At 38.0% G+C, this 23,098-nt stretch overlaps 1 protein-coding gene across 3 annotated transcripts in view; it reads right to left on the reverse strand.

Annotated features, from left to right (window-relative positions):
• Positions 1-23,098, reverse strand: part of atp11b (ATPase phospholipid transporting 11B) — a 178,517-nt gene that overhangs the window by 96,932 nt on the left and 58,487 nt on the right. For all 3 annotated transcript variants that reach the window (XM_048542084.2, XM_048542086.2, XM_048542085.2), the window contains 9 exons: positions 21,362-21,497; positions 20,664-20,861; positions 16,482-16,631; positions 13,493-13,662; positions 9,783-9,851; positions 8,890-8,963; positions 7,447-7,550; positions 4,404-4,585; positions 1,161-1,364 (listed from right to left, as the gene is read on the reverse strand). In XM_048542084.2, the coding sequence (XP_048398041.1) occupies positions 1,161-1,364; positions 4,404-4,585; positions 7,447-7,550; positions 8,890-8,963; positions 9,783-9,851; positions 13,493-13,662; positions 16,482-16,631; positions 20,664-20,861; positions 21,362-21,497 (1,287 nt within the window). The remainder of the gene's footprint in view (positions 1-1,160; positions 1,365-4,403; positions 4,586-7,446; positions 7,551-8,889; positions 8,964-9,782; positions 9,852-13,492; positions 13,663-16,481; positions 16,632-20,663; positions 20,862-21,361; positions 21,498-23,098) is intronic.

The raw sequence follows: 23,098 nt of genomic DNA on the forward strand, positions 1-23,098 counted from the left end.
TTCTACGTTAAAGGTGCTACATCAATGCAAGTTGTTACTCATGGACATTTGTAACTATTGCTGAAAATTAATATTTACTATTTTAAATTGATGAATGGTTTTTACTGGAACTAATTCACTACGGAACAATAAAATGTATACATGTTTAATGTGGAATAGGTTAAGGATTAGGCTCATTGAGTGTATTTAAGACAGAGCTATATATAGGCTCTTCATTGTCAAGCAGAAGAATGGGGTTGAGAAAATTATCAGCCATGACTGAATGGTGGAGCAGATTCATTTCGCTTAATGGCCTAATTTCTGCTCCTATGTCTTATAATCTTATGGTTTTATGGTTAAAGAGAACAGACAATGTGATAATCTTCTGTCAAATTCCTATGCTGATTTGACCACACCTAAAATATTGAACAGTTTAAATCACATTACCCAAGGAAAGCTAGGTCAACCCCAGACATACCAGGATTTTATCTGGACAGGCTGAATAGGCTAGACCTTCACCCATTGGTCATTAGAAGTATGAGGAAAGACATTATTAACATATACAAGATTATTAGGGAGTTTGATAGTGTGGATACTGAGAGATTATGTCCTCTTGAGAGTCTCTAGAACAGAGGGCATAATCTCAATTTGAGCTCACCCATTTAAGACAGGTGAGAATTTTCATTTCTCAGAGAAAGGAATCTGTAGAATTCTTTACCAACACAGGACTATGGAGTTCATGTCACTAAGAATATTAAAAACAGAGACTGATACATTTTTAATTTGTAAGGCAATTGAGGGAAAGGGGTTTATGGGAAAATGGCTGGCATGTTAAATTGAGAACGATTAAATCAACTATGATCTCAATGATTTGAGAACAGACTGGAATGGCCTACTTTGGTTGCTGCATCTTAGAATCTTGTCTTGCTGCTTTGGGGAGGTTTCATACATTAAAGGTGTTTCATAAATGCAAATTGTTATTGATAGATAACGATATTTTTAAAAATTACAAACAGTCCACATTAATATGAAAGACCAATGTAATTATTGCTGAAGCTTTAATATTCACAGTTTTAAATTTTTGACCGAATAGTTTTTACTAGAAATAATTCACTGCAGAATGACAAAATACTGAAGTATAGTCTGTGATATGTTAAATAGAACACATAGAATGTGATTACCTTCTATCAAGCCTTTGAAGCTGTGCAGCACATTCACAGTCAGATTTCTGATCGGTAAGCTCCAAAATATTCATTGTCCGGTGAAAATGTCCACTTGATAAACTCACACTGATTGCAGTTTCCAGTTTATCACCTGTAAGAACCCATACTTTGATTCCTGCCAATTTAAGAGCCTCTATGGTCTCTGGAACTTTGTCTTGTAATCTAGAACAAGAATCAAAGTAGGTATAATACTTGCAAAAACCAACATAAATAGACATAATTTCAATTTCTGATGACTATTCAGTAACACTGGCAAAGTATGCAACCATGTGGACAGCAACTGAGAAATGGCTCAACTCTGATACTCCATGGTCAAGAAGGCACATGTACATTTCCTGAATGTACAGAGGTTTAAAATTGCTATTTGTCAGTTGCCAACATGCCAGTTACATTAGAATTATACTTGCAATGAGTCCTTATTTTTGGAAGTAAAAGGAAAATGGGACCATTTGAAAACAAACCATGAAAACAAAGTTACATTCAAATTAATGTTGCTGGGTGTATGAGATTAGTACAATAAACAGGCTGTATTTTTAAAAATATTAATTATTTTCACTTTGTCTGATTCTCTTTAGATTGAATGTCACCTTTCTACAAAAAACATGTTCACAGATCCAGGCCCTTGAGTAGTGGAATTCCACGTAAACTAGTCAACTTGACATTGAAGAGAAGATGCATAGATAACACCTTGATTGACTACTCAACAAAGTACCTCGTATTACTTCTCTCAAAGGGTTGTGAATCTGTGGAACCCACAATTGCAGTGGATCATGGGGCATTGAGTAAATTTAAGGAGATAGACTACTTTTTAATTAGTAATGGGTTAAAAACATATGAAGAGCAGGCAGTAAAGCAGAGTTGAGGCCAAGATGGTGTCAGCCATGATTTTATCAAATGGCAGAACAGGCTCGAGGTCTGAATTGCCTACTACTCCTCCTAGTTCTTATATATATCCTTTGAAATTACACAAGGTTCCTAAGTTGGTAAGAGAAAGTAAATATGAAGCAGTACATTCAGGTATGACAGGGTAGTTTGACAAATATACAAAATCCATAATTAATTCTGAATTAACATTGAACTATATTCAGTCATTAAATCCATTATGTTCTATTTTTGTTATAAATCTGGAATAATCATGGGTGACTTTCACAACGAAGATCTATGGCATCTTACAAAGAAGGTGAAGCCAATTAGCAACATAAAGTGATATAGGATAAGATTGCCCAGCGTAGCATTCCAGATTGATGAGAAATAGTTACTCAAAATGTTTAGAAGTTCATTGTTGTGTTCTTAAAGACTAAAATGAGACTAAATTTTATTAAGGATTAATTACATAGGGATATATAGTTATATGGGAAGCTGCTCATTACTTCAAAACTAAGAAAGAAAACAAAAATGGGACCTTCAGTGACACTATGAGAAAGGATGGGGAAAGGCTTCCTCATTTGAACAGCATAATATTCTTACTAGCAATTCGTAATTGTACATGAAGATTGAATTAATTTTTAAAATAAACAGAATTCACATTAGGAACTGAGATAATGGGAACTGCAGATGCTGGAGAATCCAAGATAACAAAGTGTGAGGCTGGATGAACACAGCAGGCCAAACAGCATCTTAGGAGCACAAAAAGCTGACGTTTCAGGCCTAGACCCTTCATCAGAGAGGAGGATGGGGAGAGGGTTCTGAAATAAATAGGGAGAGGGGGGAGGTGGACCGAAGATGGGTAGAGGAGAAGATAGGTGGAGAGAAGAGTATAGGTGGGCAGCTAGGGAGGGGATAGGTCAGTCTAGGGAGGCCGGACAGGTCAAGGAGGCGGGATGAGGTTGGTAGGTGGGAAATGGAGGAGTGGCTTGAGGTGGGAGGAGGGGATAGGTGAGAGGAAGATCAGGTTAGGGAGGTGGGGATAAGCCGGGCTGGTTTTGTGATGCAGAGGGGGGAGGGAATGAGCTGGGCTGGTTTTGTGATGCAAAGCTTCCTCTACATTGGGGAAACCAAGCGGAGGCTTGGGGACCACTTTGCAGAACACCTCCGCTCAGTTCGCAATAAACAACTGCACTTCAGTCACGAACCATTTTAACTCCCACTCCCATTCCTCAGATGACATGTCCATCATGGGTCTCCTGCAGTGCCACAATGATGCCACCCGAAGGTGACAGGAACAGCAACTCATATTCCGCTTGGGAACCCTGCAGCCCAATGGTATCAATGTGGACTTCACAAGCTTCAAAATCTCCCCCTCCCCCACTGCATCCCAAAACCAGCCCAGCTCATCCCCTCCCCCCACTGCATCACAAAACCAGCCCAGCTCATCCCCACCTCCCTAACCTGTTCTTCCTCTCACCTATCCCCTCCTCCCACCTCAGGCCGCTCCTCCATTTCCCACCTACCAACCTCATCCCGCTTCCTTAACCTGTCTGTCCTCCCGGGACTGACCTATCCCCTCCCTACCTGCCCACCTGTACTCTCCTCTCCACCTATCTTCTCCTCTACCCATCTTCGGTCCGCCTCCCCCTCTCTGATGAAGGGTCTAGGCCCAAAATGTCAGCTTTTGTGCTCCTAAGATGCTGTTTGGGCTGCTGTGTTCATTCAGCCTCACACTTTGTTATCTCACATTAGGAACTGGTGGTTTACAAACATGCTGCTCATTTCTCTTGTGTGTCTGTTACCAATTTGATTTCTTTCATGGAAACTACCACCTCCTGAAGTGTTCCTTACTTTCCCATTTGCACTTGCTGGATGATTAATGTTTAGTAAAACATACAAACCTGAATTTCAATTCCAAAAATAACTTAGAATTCAGCGAAATACATCATGGAAAAGACATCTGTTACAAATTCTTAACTTTCAATGACAAATCACTGGATTGATGAAAATGTATTAATTGACTAATGCTTCTAGCACATTGCAGAGGTTACAACGACATTAGTTTAAAGAAAGGACCCAGATTTTTATTGTAAATTACAATTTTACATGAAATGAGACATTATTTTTGAACCAAAAGAAAATAATTTCCACAATTTAATGTATACCAAATCATTTCAAAAATATCTGCAGCATTAGAATGCAATATACAGAATTTGTCAGAATAATTACTTCATCAGATACTTCATATTAAATTTATTTACATAATTTATTACTTTGTGTCAAAATAGAAGACATGATAGATGCCTAACTGGAATAACAACAAAGAAAACCTACTTGTCTTCCACACCAGAAACTCCCAGCAGGTGCAAGTCTCTCTCAATAAGATTGAAAGCATTGGCTACTTCTTCTTCTCGATGTTGCAGAGATGTCCTGGCTGCAAGAAGTTGTGATGCCACTTCTTCATACTCTTTATTGGTTAAATATTTGTATGCCATACAAAGTGTTCGCAATCCCTTCTAGAAAGTACACATAAAATTTGAGATTTCTATAGACCTGTTTACATTTGAAGTGTGTTCAAAACCTCTGTAGCCAATGAGATTCTTAACTTTTGGATTGTTGTAATTATTATGTAGAAAGAGAGCACAGCAGTGGTTTTACAGGCAAGAGCAAAGCAGCATTTCTAGCCATTGAGCTCACAGAAACCTAATAAAGATCTCTGATGCAGATTTCCCATTTCCTGATGGTATAGGGCCCACTTAGATCAGATGTCAAGTTGAGACGATTTCTTTGACACCAGTGCTGCATGCAATCAAGCACACTGAACTATCCACACATAGCAAAACAGAAAATTAAAAGCACTCAATACTTCACATATAAGTTCTGACACAGTGATATAGGTGATCCTGATTAGAATAAAATGGAAAATAAAAATAAAATAATGGTTTAAATAAAGTGAAAGCACAAAGATAAAATGATGAGAGGTGCAGGGAAGATGTTTAGCAATATTTATTGGTGTACTGTTATAAACCCAGCTGCACCACATTCAAAATGATGCAACTTTTCTCAGTGTTTTTAAAGCAAGACTATAAACCTAAGAACAGGAATTCTCGGTTCATGATTACCCTTTCATTTTCCTGTAAGGTGGCTCAACAGTGCATCTTTGAATAAATGTAGAATCTGTGGCAGCAACTTCTCGATTGCTGCATCTTTGCATAGTCAAACTCCAGAATGCAGTCTCCTCTACATTGATAACAGCAAACAGACTGTGTGGCAGATTTGTGAAACATCTCTGCTCTGTCAGTGAGGATGACCCCGGTCTTCGAGTTGCTTTCATTTCAGTACACCATCTTGCTATAATGCTAATAATTCTGCCTTAGGCCTGAAGTGTTCCAGAAAAACCTCAATGTAAACTGGAGGGACATCATCTCATTTTCTGTTTTGGTATTTTATAATCTTCAGGGCTGTATGTCTTCTCTACTAACATTAGCATTCCCTTTTGTCTTTTGCTCTGGGCACCCTCACTATCTGTTTCACTTGCTCCTTCCTCACTTTTGTCAACAGTATAAATAACACATTTTTCCAGCCTCATTGTTCAGAAGAAATCATATGGGACTCGGTGTTAATTTTGTTTATGCCAGATGTTGCCAGATCTGCTGAGTTGGCCAGCACTCGGCTTTATTTCAGATCACCAGCATCTGCAGCCATTTGCTTTTATTCCAGAACCTGATTACTGTTTAATTCTCAGCAAGTCTGGCAGCATCTATGGAGAGAAAACAGAGTTAATGTTTCAGGTCTAGTGGCTCTTCTTTAGAACATTTGTTGAGTTTTTCCAGAGATTTTAGTTTTTGTTTCTGATTTCCAGCATCAGCAGTTTTTGTTTTTTCTTACAGTTTGATTCTGCCACGCATTATACATTCCGCTTCCAGGTTTCCTGCCCAATAATACAGAATGCAACATGATAATGATAACCTGCTATTTTAAGGAACTTGTGAAGGGTCAGAATGGATGCAGCAAGTAATAGAAAGGAAGGATGGTGGAGTTTTGTCTTGCATATGCGTGGCTCTTCCACAGAGCTCATGCTTGGTGTGCTAAGGGACCTAAAAAATGCACTAACTCCAGTAGATAGCAGAAAAAGGCCTGCCAGCTAAAAGCAAGTGGATATGGCTGGACATCACTGAAACACTGTACGAGAGTGTGGGTTCTTGCGACTGGAAGCAATGCTGCAATGTGACAGAAGATTTAGTAACTTAATTAAAAGAGGAAAGGTGCGTGGCATAATACTTAGGTGTCAAATCCCAAACTCTACTTCTCCAGCGTTTTCTTGCACAATACTCTTCAGGCTAACACATCAGACAGCTCCACCCATTCAACTATGTCCTCCACACACAAAACTGTCACATGGCACTGAGTTATTTTTCAATAATGCAGAACTGATTTTATTGAGCTAGTGAGGAATTAAACAATATTTTAAATGTAATCAGTTGTAAAACATGTTCTTTAAAGAACAAAGTCATACACCCACATCTAAGTTGATCATAAGTTTATGGCTTTATGGTGTTTTTATGGCTCAGACTAACAAACATGAAAATGCTTTGAGGGAAAAGGTTTTTACTCATGGACACAGCAATACTTAAAGATGTGTCATTCTGCAACATAGAAGTAAGTGCTACTTTTTGGAGAGTCAGTATGGAGTGTGGTGTGGCAGCTCTTCAGACAATCGGGCCAAACAGTCTGTTTCCACACTGTAGGGATTCTATGAATTGATTACTTAAATTATTTATCAGATAGAATCAGTGTTTTTTTGCTAGTCTCAATATGAGTCCAGCAAACTTGCAAGCATGCTGATCATTTTAGCTTCCAAAGTTTTAGCTGACCACCCATACTGGCAGTTAAACGTTTCGTCCTCAGTTGACTTAAAATCTCATGCATGAAACAAAAATGATATCAGTGCCAGCCAGACTACTCACAGTACACTTTTCAAATGTTAGTTCAGTATAGAAAAACAAATGAAAATGTCTGTTACACCAGCAATCTGAAGAAATAATGTATCAGTTGTTAATGATCTTTTATGCAGCAGGGCACAAGTTCCTTCATAATGTTTAGTTTGTGCTTAGGTAGACGAAGGATGAGATCCTTGGCACTCAAAAATGGCACCACCGCCAGGCATTTTAAGAAACATCATAATCTGTCTGCTCTGGTGGCTGCTGGAACTAGTTAGGTTTCAAATATACCTCTTTATAAATGTGGTGCCCAGATACACGAACGTGTGCAAATCTCACACTCCATTTCAGCATTAGGAATCAAACCAGTATCTAAGCATGGTTTTGTGCAACCCACTTCATCCCACATAATTCTACAAAAAGGGCACATCACATACCATAGCAAGTTCATCCACATGTGCACTAGTTGTATGAATTTCCCCGGTTTTGGTTAATGGCAGAATGGATGATTCTGCACCTTTAGTGAAGAGTATCTTCTTTCCTGGAACAATCATGTGTTACAAATTCTCAATTAAACAACTATATCTTTGGATATAAGTTTGTTGAACATATAGTTCCTCATTCAGTAGGATATTTTATGCACGGAAATTGGTTCAAAGAACTTATTGTCCACAAAATAACCTTAAATGTAAAATTATAAATAAAATCGTATTTCTTTAGCTGAGTGGATTATCAGACTGCAATTTATAATCATCTCACTTGTACATATTGTCCATCATTTCTAAGCTAACTGGAAAAAAGATCATGTTTACCACTGGCAAATCATATTCACGCTGGACAATGTCAAGTTATTAAGTACCTTTGTAAAACTATGGTGTATAGCTACTATTTAGAGATAGTGGGGACTGCCGATGCTGGAGAATCTGAGATAAGGATTAGAGGTGGATGAACACAGCAGGTCAAGCATATCAGAGGAGCAGAAAAGCTGACGTTTCGGGTCTAGATCTTTCCTTTTTCTGAAGAAGGGTCTCGACCCGAAACATCAGCTTTCCTGCTCCTCCGATGCTGCTTGGCCTGCTGTGTTCATCCAGCTCCACACCTTGTTGTTATTTAGCTATTATTGAGTACACATGTAAATAGGTATTGCTGCAGTTGTAGAGAATCATGATGAGATGTCCCATGGAGTACTGTGTACAATTCTGGCCTCCATATCTAAAGGGGGATACACTTGCTATTGAGGAAGTATAAGGGAGATTAACCAGATTAATCCCTTAGATAGCAGTACTGTTTTATGTGGAGAAATTAAGGCAATTCTGTATTCTCTAGAGTTTCAAAGAATAAGGCAATCTCATCAAAGTTTTAAAAAATCTTAAAAGTGTGAGACAGGGTGGTTGTAGATAGGGTGATTTCCTGGCTGGTAACTCTATTACCAGGGAATGACCACTTAAAACAAATGAGGAAGCATTTCTTCACAAAGAGTAATGAATCTTTGGAATTTTCTACCCGAGGGGGCTCTGGACACAGATTATGACATTAAGGTGATAAAGTGTGCAGGAAAATGCTATTGTAGAAAAGATTAGCCATGATTTAAAACAGCAGGGGCAGCTTGATGGGTCGAGTGGTTTACTCCTGTTCCTACCAAAAAGGTGCTCTTCAATTCAGAGTCATGTTGCTTCTGTCAGCTCCTATTGCAACATTGTTATATTTGGGTGGTTCATCAGTAATATTAGATTGGAACATTTTTTGTGCGCTAATCAAATAATGGAAGGTATTTTTAATGTTTTAAGTTTCCCCTTACATGCACACATTCATTGGACATTTATGAAGATTCAGTTTACAACTTAAGCTTATATGTAGTCAGGACATATTTATTAATGTACCTTCTGGTGTCTCAACAATTACACTCATTCGCCTGCGATCTGCATCAAACTCTAAAACATCCAGAAGCTTGTATCTGTGAGAATAAAAAGAAAATAACATTACATACATCCTCAGTAATTTTTAAAACTGATTGCTCAACCGCTTTACAAATATATTTGAGATCTGTATTTCTCAATATTAGGACTGTCATTCTTTCAAGTCAACAATATGGCATATTCTTCTGTAAATTTACTGTATTACAGTAGTTGTCTAAACAACTTGGCGCTGCAGCAGAATCAAGGAGCACAAATCATACAGGCAGTACTCATGAGCAATTTCACGTATCACATTTGATACTTAGCACAATGATAGAAAGTGAAACTGCTTAGCACCAACACTACAGTTGCACCATAAAAGTACACTTTGACGCATCATGAAATCTTGGCAGGTAGATAAAACTGAAATTAAAGCTTCATCTTCAACACAGTTTAGAAGAGGAAAAAGTTCAGTTTAATTCGTTCCATGGCAAGAAAGACAACCTCATACACAGTGATAAAAGTGCTACAATTGGCCTGAAGATTCTTAAGCAGAGAAGAGTAAAATAAGCCGAGTTCCAGCATCTAATTGCCATCCAGTGCTTCTTCCAAGAAAATCCGACTACATGTGAGCTTTGGATGGGTAAAGAATAACAATCATCTCTTCTGTAACACTTTCTCTACCAGACTGACACACAAAGTAGCCAGTTGAACTAGACATTAGAGAGCAGGTGACATCACCACAACCGTAATTTATGACACGGCTACATATTCAAGAAACAAAGGAAGAAAAGATAAGTACGTACAGAAGAGAACAGCTCATTCATTCTCTTCTACAATTTAAGAAAACATACCAAAGCCATGCACAGTTTTGTTACCTTTGCTCCTTTCCAAACTCATTAAGTAATATACTTTTCTCACTCGATCCTGCAAATGTGATCCCAATCCTACAGGAAGGAAAAACAAAATCTTAAAAGCATTGTCAAAACAGACATTATTACAGAAACTACCACACAGATCTGTGAAAAACTTTGCTATTGAATCATAGGAAGAGCCAATAAAGTTCATTGCTCAACTGATGGCCCAATATTCTAAACGTTCGGTGCACAAGATCAATTATCAATTCACAAATGTCTAGCTACTTCCATAGCCAAAAGCTAATGAAATAGAATCACGTATTTAAAGATTTCTCGATTCATAACTAGATGATTGGCAAAGTAATTTACAATAATGCTACAATCCATTACATGCCCACGGCAAAACTGTTTCAACTTGCACACCTCAGAAATTTAATACTTCCAAGTCCTTTACAGCATCATTGATTGTGGTATTCAACATTGATACCAAGACTAGGTTAATATAGTACCAACAGCACACGCACAATAATATTTTTCATGAGTCAAAGTTATCAAGTAAGGAAGACAGGTGTAAGATTGGGGGAGAGAAACCTCTCTCTGTGAATGCTTTGAGGAACTTTAACTTTACAAAAGTATTTCTCCATGAAAGGCAATAGAGCTTAGGTTTACACCCATTAAATAGGCTTCTGCAATAACAAAAAAAAATGACATTATCCATACAACTGTATTTTAACCAGAACTATCATTTTCAGCAGGCTGGAAAACATTAAACCAAAACAAATAAATTGACTCAAAATATCATGGCATCGAAGGTTCTTTGCTTCATTAAACAACATCTTTTAGAATGAAGGATAGCTTTATAAACAATTGTCCATTTACCATTTAATCAACCGAAATGAATGACATTTAACACCCTGAATAAGAATAACTCGTCCCAAGTTAATTTCCAGGAACTTTATAGAATAACATTTGACACTGAGCCATAAAACGACACATTACAGTAGGGCTATTATGACACAGTGGTAATGTCCCTTCCTCTGGGCCCAGGGTCAAGTCCAGGTGACATCACACGCCTGAATAGGTTGACTGAAAATATCCACAAGGATATATTGGGCCAGCTAACTGAAAGTTTGGATGAATAGGCAGATTTTAACGTGTATCTTAAAGGAGGACAATAGGACTACGAGTAAGGCATTTTACCTCAAGTACACTAAACCATTCTAGATCATGGCTGATTACCCATCTCAATGCTATTTTGCCATACTTTCTCCATATCACTTGATACCATTAGCATCTCTCAATCACCTTCTCAAACATGCTCAATGAGTGATCTTCCACAGCCATCTGCGATAGAAAATTTCAAAGGCTCATTTCATCATATCAGCCCTTATTCAGAGTCTGCATGTACTGGTTCTTGCCTCCCCCTCCAAGGAGAATATCCTTCCTACCTGTGTGACCATTAATAAGAATTTTCTAAGCTACAATGAAAAATAATCTCTTTTATTTAAAATGCAAGAGAATACGGACCCAATGTTGTCAACCTCTTCTCATCGGACAATCCTGCCATTTGAAGATTCAGTCTGACGAACATCTATTGCACTTGCTCTATGGCAAGTATATCCTTCCTTAGGTGCGATGACCAAGACTATACACAGGACTCCAGATATAATCTCATCAAAGTTCTATGAAAGTGCAGCATGACAACTTCACTCTAGCACTCAAATGTTCTTGCTATAAAAGGCCAACATACCATTGTCTTTCCTAATTGCATCTTCTTGTTAGCTTTTGGTATCTCATGAACAAGGACACCCATGAACTTTGGACATCAGTACTTCCTAATATCTCAGTGAAATACTCTGCATCTCTGTTTCTCCTACAGAAGTAGACAACCTGACACTTATCCACGCCCACAGGGGATGGAGACTATGTGATGTATGGAAGGAATTAAGGTGCTAAATGTTTAAATCGCTGAATAGTCACAGCACTGAAATCTAAGCAGAGTTGTGAACTGGAGGAAATCTCAAAGATAGAAAGGAGGCCATGGAAGGATCTGAAATCTACAAAATCATGATTGGCAAGTGTCTTTTCCCTTGGGTGGAGGGATTCAAGACTAAGGGTCATATTTTTAAAGGTGTAAGGAGAGAAAATCTAGAAAAGACATGTGGAGCAATTTTGCTTTTACACAGAGTAGTTTGTTTGAGGAATGAGGAATAGAGGGAATGGTGGATGTGGGTACAGTTACAACATTTAAAAGACATTTAAATAAGTAAATGAGTAAGTAATGTTTGGAGGGATATAGGTCAAGCACAAGCAGGTGGACTAGTTTCGTTTGGGATTATGATTGGCATGCATTGGTTGGACTGAGGGATCTGTTTCTCTGCTGTTTGACTCTGAGAATTTTAAAATTAAGCCGCAGTTTGACTAACAATCAATGTAGATCTATGAATACAGCGGAGGTGGGTGAGCAGAAGTTAATGTAGGTTAATATGTTGAAGCTGAGTTTCGAATGACTACAAGTTCACAAGATTTTGGTATGAGCGAGGTTTGTCAAGGGTGTATCAAAATTATTAAGCAGAGATAAAAGTGGCACGGATGAGGACTTCAGCTGCCAATGTGCTGAGCAGGGGTGAAAGTGGCCATTGTTAGGAGGGTGGGAATAGGTGCTCTGGGGAGTGACTATGAAGATGAAATTGGAAGCTTATCTCTTGAATGAAAGGTTATGAAAGGGCTGGATTGCTCTCAACCAGTTGCTAGGTTGACAATAGAGTCAGTGGTAATGGAATGGAGATTCTGGCAGGGTTCAAAGAAATAGCTTCAGTCCTCACAATATTTAAATGGAGGGAACTTCTACTCATCAAGTACTGGATGCCAGAAAAGAGTGTGGCTATTAAGAGACTGGGGTTACAATAGGCTTGGTTCCGATTACAATGATGATTAATAATTGTATCATCTTTAAACTGATATTTTGGACTTTGCTTTATTAGTTTGTATATATGCACAAACTTTGATAGTGCAAAATCTGTTATATTCACAATTTGGAGTGGTTAATATTGCTCATTCAGTGAAAGGATGGGTCTTGTCAAGGGCAGACAGACAAAGGCAGTCCAAAAAAAAAGGTGTCATGGTACACGGCCCAAAAAAAAGGGAGCGAGGGCAAATGGCCCAAAACAAAATGAACAAATGAGAAAGAAAACAATATATTATGACACAGAATGTATAAGGTGACTTTTGTAATCTCAGGTTGTTCCAAAGCATTTTATGGCCAATAAGGTGCCAGCTAAGATTGTGCATTAAAATTTCTACAATACAGCTTGATCTCGAAGCCTTCAATTCAGAAGCTACCATTGGGTATTGACACATTAGACAGTGATTCTTCTCATCTCAGTAACCAGTTCTGATTACTCCCAGAAATTTTCCTGATGTATGCAAAGCCAACACCATAGGATTATATGCAATATTAAAACAAACAATTTCACTTAGCGTATCCTTCACTAGCAATACAGGAATTAACATATAATGTCCACCAACACAATTTTCTAAATGCGCATTGTGCAAGCATGAAATTACAGCACTATAATAGTGATACAGTAATTACACATACAAACAACCATACTGACATTAGATCTAAAATGTATAAGGATACAAAAAGTATTATTTCAGAATTCAGACTTAACAGAAGAAATTACATGCATCTACTGAACTTAATAGTTTATGTAGAAAAATAGCCTTACTTTCTTGCAGCTTCTACTAGAGCCTTCTCATCTGGCGAAGCAGCATAGTATTGCACAGTGGATGGATCAGCTACAAGACTCAAATCTGATCTTTGCAACTCTTCCCGATCATTAATGTGCACTGTGTGACAAAGGGATATTGCCTTCAAGAACATCTTTTCCTCATCTGTCTAGGAATTGAAGCAATGAATGGTCAGAGCATCAATCAGACAAACATTGATTTTTAACAAATATGGCATGAAGGACAGGAAGATGTCTGATGTGATTGCCATATGTTTGAAGTTGATCAATACAAAAGAGGACTAACTTGAAAGAACGTTACTGCATTAGTAAGAAGGGTCAGGAGCGGTCAGCCTGACTCAGGCCTATAATCAACACTACATGAAGAAGGGTCTGAACAAGGGTCACTGGACCTGAAACATTAACTCAGATTACTTTCCACAGATGCTGTCAGACTTGAAGACATTTCCCATCAATTTGCTTTTGTTCCAGATGAACTGGCTGTGTTCAAGATTGTAAATGTTCCAGCCAAATCATAGTGATATTGGTTTTGGGAAAGCTGCAGTCAAGTTGAGTCAGAAATCTTAGAAACAGCTATCAATCAGGTATATCTATCAGCTAACACCTGCTCCCAATCCCCAACCAACAACACTTGCAACAAGTCTAACCGTCACCTCAGCAATGACTTCATCAAGCTCAGGTCTGACTGACTACCGACAGTTACTGTCTAACTTTGGAGGACGAATGAGGGTTCGGATAAGATATTTGTGGAAGAGTGCACTGACAAACTTTGCGCTTGCAAGAAAGCAATGTAAAAAGGTCAAAGATACTAATTGGCGCTTCAGGAAATTAATTTTAGCAACCTTAAACTGAATGCTGGTTATCACTCTAATTTTTGAGGTATACAAGAGCCAAGGAAATCTATATGTACGCTAGTATTACATCAGCTGTTTAACAAAGACAATACTAAAGTAAAATCTCCATTATACTAAACTCTTAGGAGTGTTTCAGTCTAACTATTCAGTGTAAACTTGAGAGACAGGATGTGGACTGGGTGAAGACTCAGTCTTTTCCCTTATGAGACTAAGGTTCAATCCAGTCAACTCAGGAGAATGATAGCATGCTGGTTACGTACCGAGCAAAGTAAACCACAACTCAATTTCCTGTACGTTTTTAAGTTGTAAGAAGGTGCAAATTAGGGGAAGTAGGCCATACTCAAAATCAATTCCGCCAGTTGATCAGATCATAGGGTGTAATAACACAAAAGCAAGTTTGCCTCATCCAGTCTGGAATGTGACAACTCATTTTCAAAACCGTACCCACTAATTACAGTCTTTTCCCTAAGGGGAGTCATCCTTTTAGGGATGCCCACGCTATCAATTCCCCTCAGAGTTTTAAGTGTTTAAAAATATCACACTTCATTCTACTAAACTCCAGTGAATATAGATCCAATTTGGTTAGACTCTTAAAACATCCCAGAGTCTAAGTTAGTGAACAAAAACAGAAGTTGCTGTAAAGGCTCAGGTCTGGCAGCATCTGTAAAGAAAAAAAATCCAGAGTTAACAGTTCTGAGGAAGGATCACTGGACCCAAAACGCTAACTCTGATATTTTCTTCAGATGCTGCCAGACCAGCTGACCCTTTCTGGCAACTTCTGTTTTTATTCCTGATTTACAGCATCTGCAGTTTCTGTTTTTATTTAGTATATAGTGAACTATTGCTGTACTGCCTCCAATGCAAGAACATTTTTTCTTAAACATGCAGACCAAAACTGCACACACCACTCCAGCCTCACCAAAACATTATGCAATTGTAGAAATACTGTTTTATTCCTCAAACCTCTTATAACAAACAGCAATGGCCATATGTCTTGTTGTACCTGCATGTCAACTTTCTGCATTTCTTGTTCAAGCACATCCAGGATTCTTTGAACATCAACACTTTTAAATTCCACACATTTAAAAATGTATTTGGCTTTTTTTAAAAAAAATTCTCATAACCAAACTAAGTAACTGCACATATCTCCACAATATAATCCATCTAGCATTTCACTTAACCTGTGTACATCAGTTTGCTGAAGTTTACTCTTCTAGTTTTGTATTAACAACAAACATCACTCTTCACGCAATTCATTAGTATAGACTATAAATAGATGAGGGCACTGACTCCTGTGACCACATACAATTTACTGACCATCAACTTAAAAATGCCCCATATATGCTCCTTTCTGCTTCCTAGCAGCTTATTAAACTACCCATACCAATATATTATCCATGAGTTCTTATCTTTCATTTTAACCTTTAATGTCACAACTTACCAAATTCCTTTGGAAGCCCATACACACAACATTTACTGGTTCTCAGATAATAAAATGTGAGGCTGGATGAACACAGCAGGCCAAGCAGCATCTCAGGAGCACAAAAGCTGACGTTTCGGGCCTAGACCCTTCATCTCTGATTTGATTCTGTTTTTATTTAGTATATAGTGAACTATTGCTTCAACTGTATTGGTGCTGGTGTCCCATGAATCAAAAGTGGCGAAAGCCTAGAGGCATTAGCACTGGGCTGTTAATCCAGAGACCAGGGTAATGACCCAAGGACCTGCATTTGAACCCTTCCACGGTAGATTTTTTTGAAAAACCCATCTGGTTCAATAATGTCCTTTAGGGAAGGAAGCTGCTATCCTTACCAAGTCTGGTCTACATGTGACTCTAGGCCTATACCAATGTGGTTAACACTGAAACAACAATTAGGGATGGGCAAGAAATGATGGCCTAACCAATGTACTGTCAATGAAAAAAAACACCAGTTTCTCCACACCACTTTTTGAATCACATATTCAACTCTGATTTTAATTATCCTACACCAATTGTAAAAATGGCAATTATATAAATAGGGAATCTCAGATAGCTTTTAAGAGTATCTAAGAATTCATATATAAGCATTAAAATAATGTCAAAATAATCGTAGGCAAATACAAGAGAAACTTACAAAAGTGTTTTTTTTCCCAAACTCAGTCACTCCTTCACGGACCAAATTGCCGTTAATGTATTTGTATTTAATGCCATTAATAGAGCATTCCCTGAACTTCATTTCATTTTCAGTCAGCGTTCCAGTTTTGTCTGTAAACACGTACTCCACCTAATAATAGAAAATATATAAATTGAAGGAGGATTTTGGACTCAAAATGTTGACTATTCTCTCTCCACAGTTGTTGCCAGACCTGAATTTCTCCAATAATTTGTTTACATTTGATGTAAACTGTACCTGTTTTAACACATGCACAGTTTAACCCCTAAAAATTTCCACTGCACATATACTTACGATGCATTGACCTTGCAAATATAAGACTCAGAAATGAGACTGTTATTAAATCGGCCAAGAAGCAATTTCACTTCTGACAAAAATAATTGAGAAACACTGGCTGTGATAGAACATAGAACATAGAACGATACAGCACAGAACAGGTCCTTCGGCCCTCGATGTGGCGCCGACGTGTGACCATAGGCATTAGTTTGTTTTCTGAAATTGTTTATTTTTCATTATCAATTTGATGGTAGCTTCCATTGTATTTTAAATTGACATACAAATTCAATTGCCTGGTAACTTTTTATTACTTCCGTAACAATCTCAGTGGTGACTTTCCTAGAATTTGATTGCATCTTAGATGTCATTTTTAGATTTTTCAAGTTAAGCATTTCACCATCAGGGTCTCCAGGATTTCCAGATCAGTAGACTGACTCCAATAACACAGCAATTGGGACCCAATGCATACATATTCTGTTGTACATGGGAACTTATACATATTGGACAGCATCAAATGCAGCAAGTTTTAGCAGTTGCTCAAGCTTGAAATGTAGTAGGCCTCAAAGGTTTACTCATTCATAAGTCAAAGTTTCTCTAAAAGTACATTTCAGGATGTGGTCACCCCACAACTATAGAAGCTGCAGGAGCTGAGGGAGTGACTGTCAACAGCAGATCATCATGAAGATAGGTACAGACTTAAGAATCATTAATGGGTAAAACTTGACAGACAGAATTAAATAAAGGGAAATGTGAAGTGACACAAAACAAGAGACAGTGTACAATGAAAGGCACAATCCTGTAAGTGTAGGACAATAGACACCTCTGTGTCTGTATAAACAAATCCCTGAAAAGCTGGTAGAACAAGTTGATAATGTGTTTTTAAAAAAAAGCACGGGTTAAGGTTGATAAATAGACAAACAGAACATAAAAAACAAAAATCCAGCTACAACTTTAAAGATCACTGGTCATGCCTCAGCTTTTATAGAAACTACTGAAGTGCGACACTCAGCAAAATACACAAGAGACTGATCAGGATGCTATCAGGGATGAGGATTTTCATACGAAGAGAGATTATAAATGTTAGGAAGGATTCTCTTTGGAACAAAATGTTAAAACTGTAACCTAATCAAGAGTTTTCACAATAGTGAGAAGTTTTGATGGAGTAAAGACAAAAATAATTCCGCTGGTGAACGGGTCAATAACTGGTGATTCTATATTCAAAATATGGAAGAGAATTGAGGAGAATCTTTCTCCATCCAACTGTTAGGACCTGGACAGCTCTACTTGAAAGAAGTTGTGGAAGATAATACCGTTAACCGGATTTAAACAGGAACTTTTTCAGGTACATGAGGGTGAAGAAAACTTACAGCCCGTGACCTATAACTTACAGTCAAAAAGTCAAGCTGTCGGGCAAGGCATAAAAACTATTTTAAAGAGTCAGCATTGTGCTCAAAACTGGCTATATGTTTAGTCCGAGAGGTCAGCTTAAAATAGGTAAAACAAAAGGCAAGTAGTGGACACAGTTTTTTAAAATGCACATTAGCTTAAAGTTTCATTTCCATAAAACCCTCGAAGTGTTTTTTTTGGTTAATTTCAACAGAGCCATTGTTAGACGACTAAATAAAGCAATGAGTTGTACAAAGATAACACGGCGTACAGCTGGATGAACACAGCAGGCCAAGCAGCATAATTGGAGCAGGAAAGCTGATGTTTTGGGCCTAGGCCCTTTTTCTGAAGAAGGGTCCTGGCCCGAAATGTCAGCTTTCCTGCTCCTTTGATGCTGGTTGGCCTGCTGTGTTCACTCAGCTCTACACCATGTTATCTCAGATTCTCCAGCATCTGCAGTTCCTACTATCTCTAAAAGAGTTGTACAAAGCTGTGTTTGAATTAACTCTCAATCGAAAAATCTAAGCATCTCTCAAAAATTCTTCTTTTAAAAAAATTCAAAACCAGGCAGCCCACAGATGGGACATCAATTTCAACACACTGCTTATATAAGGTTTCAAGGCATTCTCTCTCAATATATTGAGAAGTACATTACAATCAGGTAGGGAGGGTCATTGCCGACACAGCAGGAGCATTTCTCACTGAAATCAAAATCAAAATAGTGGGAACAGGCTTTAGGGAAAATGTTATAAACAAGCGTGCGCACACAGAGACAGAGAGCGAGAGAGAGCGAGAGAGAGCATTAGGGCGCAGAGTGACCCAAAATATTTTTGGATTTACAGGAAAAGATACTCAGATCTGATGTGATGCTGCTTCCCAGGCACAAGCAAAAACTAAAAACAAATGCAAAGAAGATGGCTATAAACTGGATTATGCTGCCCATCGTTGAATGCTGGTAGAATGTGATGATTTAAAGGTTAACAATTGTCGGAGGGGTAAAATAGCAGAAGCAAAAACATGCCAAAGAAATGAGAAATTAGAAATAGTGTTTTAGTATCTTGTTAGTTGCAGCAAAGGCAATGGGATTTCAGATGAGGTGAAACAAGAGAGTTCAGAAACAAAAACAAACTGCTGGAAGAACAGCTGAAAAAGGCAAAAATTGGGAATTTAAATCAATTCTAAATTTAAAATCAGTTTTTTTAACTGACTGTAAATGCTGCCAACTTCTACACCAAGAAAGTACTTGTAAAATTTAAGATCATGTAGCAGATGTGAAATTGAAGCATTTATATGTTGTAAACAATAAGCTTAGAAGAAAACTATGGCATATGGAAAGCACCTAAAAAGGAAAAAAAAATGTTTGCTAACAATGGTCACTGTCAATTGCTGCCAAATACACATTCACATGCATAATATTAATCCGAGTTTTGGAAATAAAATAGATATCCTAAGTTTAAACTTTATTTTTCTTACACAATCCACCTTTCGTTTCCATTTTTAGGCAAATTAGGTATTTGTCACTCTATGTCAAACAGGTTCATGAGATGTCATTGCTTGTATACATACTCCCGGATGTCAGCAAGCATTGCTAAAGGAAAAGTTACAAAGCGCTATGGTTAAACTTAAAATTATGGAGAGAAAGGAATGCAACACATTCTGTTTCAAGCGAAAGACAACTGGATTTTATTGTCAGTATCTGTACATATTAGAAACTTCCTGCAAATGAAAGTCTGCTCATATCAACTTATTCCTATCCTCCCTTCTACAGGGCCAAGGGTCTTCAACACTATGTAGTCTGTACTTTAATACTGGAAACACAAGTGGTTTTTGTTTTCTTTATGTATCCGAGACATACTCTCATTTTCATTGTGGGAAATTGGAGTTTTCTTTTAAACTTGCGAATTGGTTGAAGCTGTGGGCTCCTTGTGCTCAGGAATGAGAACGTAACAGATCTTTGGTACACAGAGTACTGATTCTGTGTAATGGGTTTTGAATTCAAAGTTGCTTAGAATTATGAAAGAGTGTACATCATTACACAACTAGTTTGTTCATTTTAAGAACATGCAACTAGAATTGGTAAAATATGAAAGAGAATTCCATTTCATGAAGATGGTGTGAAGAATTCAAATATCATTGATGACCACACAATCTTTGAGGCATGAGGAATTCTTTAATAACATGTAACAAGTTAATTCTTCACCTGAAAAAATATACATATACAGTCCAGTGGTGGGAAATCACTTAAAATACCAACCAGTAACCTCACAACTGACATGGTTAATAGAAGATTGAAAGAGAGAGGGGAAAATGGCTCTCCTTCTCCAGGTAGGGAATCATGTGAGCATGAGGTGCCAAACGGCCTCCTTCTGTGCGCTAAATTCCAATGATTACTTCTGCTGCAAACAGTTTAGAGAAGGCTTTCAGTTTCCTCAGGCTTGACTACTCAAAGATAATTCACTGACAATGCAAATTAATCCTCACCTGCCCAAGTTCTTCGTTAAGGTCCGACGTGTTAACCTGTGCACGCTGACCTGTTGCATCATGATACAAGTCAAGATCCCATACAATGAAAAAAGATCCCAAGAACTTCTGCATCTCAACAGTAACATACAGTGAAATTGGAATGATGTAATTGTACAGCACCAAGAAAGCCAAGAAATCAGATATACCAGTCAGAATCTATAATAAAAAACAATAATTACATCATTGAAACAAAGCAGTGTTATGACGCCAATACGAACATGATATTGAAAACATGCACATTATTCACCACAAATTTTTCAAGCTAAATGGTTTATCACCAGCTGAAAGAACATTTCACTTACCAAACAGGGGGAGCGAGAGTGGACAGCAACAGGTAAAATAGGAGTATGGACAGGAGCGAGCGCATGTTTTTATTACTTTTTTTTTAAGAAGTTGAATCCAAAACTTTGCACAATTCCAAGGAGTAAAAAAGAATACCCAGAAGCATCTGTTATCAGTGAAAGTTTTTTCTAATCCTTAGTATTGGTAAATTTTAAAACTGCACTTTAAAAGCAGGAACCATTGCAGCATGGCTATATTTAATGCATATGCACATAATTTAGTTAAACACTGAATGTTGAAAATAACATTGTCCACATATATAGTCACAAAAGTTTAACAGAACCTAAATCAAGTTATAATCTGTCCATACTCACTCTACTGCTGTTTTTCTCCTGTGTCGTTCTTTCATTGTACGAAGGTTCATACCACCAAGCGTATTTCAAGATGGTACTAATGACTGCTTCAATCACAAGAATTTCTAGGAAGACTATCAGAAAAGTGTTCATAGACCTAAACAGAATGGCAAAATATTACAATTATGACTTACTGCATTTTCTTTTGCTTCCTGAGTGTCACATTGCCTCAATTCTGCATGCATCCTATTACAGAAATGTTATAACACAGAGCAGGTAGGGCTTGAATCCTGGTCTCCTGGCTCACATGTAGGGTCTTTGCAACTGTACTGCAAAAGATCTATGCATCTTACTATATGCTGATAACATTCAAGGTATTAAAATGTTTAATTATATACTTCCTATCTTCACAACAGCACAAGAAACAGGTAGTGTGGAAATGGACAACTGAGTAAGATAACGGGGGATTATCAACATCAACTCCACTACCTCACCGTATGCTCACTCCATTCGGACCTCTTGCCATTGTATTTTTAAGTACACATCTAGTATTGATAGTTCTGCCCAGGGCAGTAATTTCAATAAAAAAAATCTGAGTATGTGCAATGAACCTAGCTACCAAGGACACAATACAACAGGGTTCACAACACAGAATTTTTTTTTCCAAAGTCTGCTCAAAGTCAGGGATAAAATTCAGAAGTTTCAGAGGTAAAATTCAAAAATGGTAGAAGAGTATAGATATCTACACTCAATTATATTTGGTGGTTCTATTATTCTCTAAATTTCATGAAATAAAAAGACAGCAGGCTGAGAAGGTGATAGGACATCGAAGGCTCAAAAGGGCAGGAATGGAGTTAAAGACAACACAGCATGGGGCTGGAGGAATATAGCAGGCCAGGCAGCATCAGAGGAGCAGGTAAGTTGATGTTTCAGTTCAACTGCTCCTCTGATGAAGCCTGGCCTGCTGTGTTCCTCCAGCTCCATGCTACATTGTCTCTGACTCCAGCATATGCAGTTCTTACTAGCTCCAAGGGAATGAAGTTAATGGTGCTTTTTAAAATTCCTGTCACTGGTAAGACCAAAATTTGTTGCCCAACCCTAGTCACACTTGAACTGGTTTTCTGAACCACTTCACGGGGCAATTAAGCATCAACAACATTAGTGTGGGTTTACGACCGGGCATAATCTAGGGTTTGGTTAACTCATTTGGCTGGATGGCTGATTTGCAATGCAGAGTGGCACCAACAGCATGGGTTCAATTCTCATTCCAGTTGCGGTTACACGAAAAGGTGCCTCCTTTTCGTACTCTCCCTTCATTTGAGACATGGTGACCCTCAGATAAAACCACCACCAGTCAGCTCTCGCTAATGACTGAGCAGTCCTCTGGTACAAGGGTGACTTTAAGAAAAATGACATTAGTCCACCAGATCAGCTTTTACACAGATGGGTAAACAGCCATCATTAGACCAAAATTTAATTCTAAATTCCATTGATTTCACCAGCTGCCATGGTGGGATTTGCACCCCATGTCCTCAAAAACATTAAAATAGGCTGCTGGATTACCAGTCCAGCAAAATTAGCACTTTGCCACCTCCTCCCCTTATGTGCATATAATGCTATCCTATTTGTCAGAAATTTTAAAAAAAGGTAGATTCCATCAGGGTATCAGACTGGTGTTCTTTTGACAGTTATAAAAGGCAAATTTGAAAAGTTTAATTGTAGGGGACAAATTTAACTCCTTAACCTATCAGAGAGAAA

The sequence above is a fragment of the Stegostoma tigrinum genome, chromosome 14, assembly GCF_030684315.1.
Source record: "Stegostoma tigrinum isolate sSteTig4 chromosome 14, sSteTig4.hap1, whole genome shotgun sequence".
Classification (NCBI taxonomy): Eukaryota; Metazoa; Chordata; class Chondrichthyes; order Orectolobiformes; family Stegostomatidae; genus Stegostoma; species Stegostoma tigrinum.